A 1,948-nucleotide genomic window follows, 5' to 3' on the forward strand; every position below is an offset into this window, starting at 1 on the left:
AGACCCCATCACACCCCCTTCCTGCCCCCCCAGGCACGGCCATGGGGCTGAAGCCCTGGCAGAAGGCCCTGTTCCCCCTGCGCTCGGTGGGGGCCGTGGTGCGGCTCTTCGAGGCCGAGCTGCGGACGCCGGAGCCCGACCTGGTCCTTCTCTCCCTGGTGCTGGGTTTCGTGGAGCATTTCCTGGCCGTCAACCGCGTCCTCCCCACCAACGTCCCGGGGCTCTCCTTCGAGGCCCGGCCCGGCCCCGACCCCCACACCGTCGCCTACTTCCCGGTGGCCGAGCTCTCCATCGTGGCCGCCCTCTACGCCCGTTTCACCGCCCAGATCCGGGGGGCCGTCGACCTCTCCCTCTACCCCCGCCCCGGGGGCTTCTCCTCCCGCGACCTGGTGCGCAAGGTCTCCGACGTCATCTGGAACAGCCTCAGCCGCTCCTACTTCAAGGACAGGGCCCACATCCAGTCCCTCTTCAGCTTCATCACGGGTCAGAGCCGTGGGGCTGCCCCATGGGGGATGTGGGGAGGACCTGGGGGGCTGGAGGTCACACCTGGAAGGGGTCCCTATGGGTCTGCCCCCTAACCCCGCCCCACATCTCCCCCCAGAGATGATGCTGAAGAGCTCAGGGCTGGTCTTGGTGGTGGTGGGGCTGGTTCCATGGGGCTCTCCTATGGATGTTAAGGGTTCTATGGGTCTGCCCCATGGCTGATGGGGTCCCTATGGGTTCTGGGTGGTCCCTCTGGGTCTGCCCCCTAACCTGCCCCCCCTTTCCCCCCCCAGGGACGAAGCTGGACAGCTCGGGGGTGGCGTTTGCGGTGGTGGGGCTGGTTCTGTGGGGCTCTCCTATGGATGTTAAGGATTCTATGGGTCTGCCCCGTGGCTGATGGGGTCCCTATGGGTCTGCCCCACGGCTGATGGGGGTTCTGGGGGGTCCCTATGGGTCTGCCCCATGGCTGATGGGGGTTCTGGGGGGTCCCTATGGGTCTGCCCCCTAACCTGCCCCCCACATCTCCCCCCAGGGATGATGCTGAAGAGCTCAGGGCTGGTCTTGGTGGTGGTGGGGCTGGTTCCATGGGGCTGTCTCATGGATGTTAAGGATCCTATGAGTCAGCCCCATGGCTGATGGGGTCCCTATGGGTCTGCCCCACATCTCTGCCCCCCAGAGATGATGCTGAAGAGCTCAGTGGTGGCCTTGTTGGTGGTGGGGCTGGTTCTATGAGTCAGCCCCATGGCCGATGGGGGTTCTGGGTGGTCCCTATGGGTCTGCCCCCTAACCTGCCCCCCCTTTCCCCCCCCAGGGACGAAGCTGGACAGCTCGGGGGTGGCGTTTGCGGTGGTGGGGGCCTGCCAGGCGCTGGGGCTGCCCGACGTGACATCTCCCCCCAGGGATGATGCTGAAGAGCTCAGGGCTGGTCTTGGTGGTGGTGGGGCTGGTTCCATGGGGCTGTCTCATGGATGTTAAGGATCCTATGAGTCAGCCCCATGGCTGATGGGGTCCCTATGGGTCTGCCCCACATCTCTGCCCCCCAGAGATGATGCTGAAGAGCTCAGTGGTGGCCTTGTTGGTGGTGGGGCTGGTTCTATGAGTCAGCCCCATGGCCGATGGGGGTTCTGGGTGGTCCCTATGGGTCTGCCCCCTAACCTGCCCCCCCTTTCCCCCCCCAGGGACGAAGCTGGACAGCTCGGGGGTGGCGTTTGCGGTGGTGGGGGCCTGCCAGGCGCTGGGGCTGCCCGACGTGCACCTGGCCCTGTCGGAGGATCACGCCTGGGTGGCCTTTGGGGAGCGCGGGCAGCAAACGGCCGAGGTCACCTGGCACGGGAAGGGCAACGAGGACAGGAGGGGGCAGAGCGTGCAGGCGGGGGTCGCCGAGAGGGTGAGGGGCTGGGGGGGACAGGGGGGGACACCTGGGGACGGGGGGGACACATAAGGACAGCTGGGGGGACATAGGGAC

The 1,948-nt window shown here is 66.6% G+C and overlaps 1 protein-coding gene across 1 annotated transcript in view; it reads left to right on the top strand.

Moving 5' to 3' along the window:
* Positions 1-6: 6 nt before the first annotated feature.
* LOC106900306 (menin-like) overlaps positions 7-1,948 on the top strand; it is a 13,857-nt gene continuing 11,915 nt past the window's right edge. Inside the window, exons 1-2 of the mRNA XM_014962321.1 lie at positions 7-483; positions 1,662-1,877. Of these exons, the coding sequence (XP_014817807.1) occupies positions 42-483; positions 1,662-1,877 (658 nt within the window). The 5' untranslated portion in view covers positions 7-41. The remainder of the gene's footprint in view (positions 484-1,661; positions 1,878-1,948) is intronic.

Source organism: Calidris pugnax, unplaced genomic scaffold (genome assembly GCF_001431845.1).
Source record: "Calidris pugnax isolate Ruff unplaced genomic scaffold, ASM143184v1 scaffold1921, whole genome shotgun sequence".
Taxonomy (NCBI): Eukaryota; Metazoa; Chordata; class Aves; order Charadriiformes; family Scolopacidae; genus Calidris; species Calidris pugnax.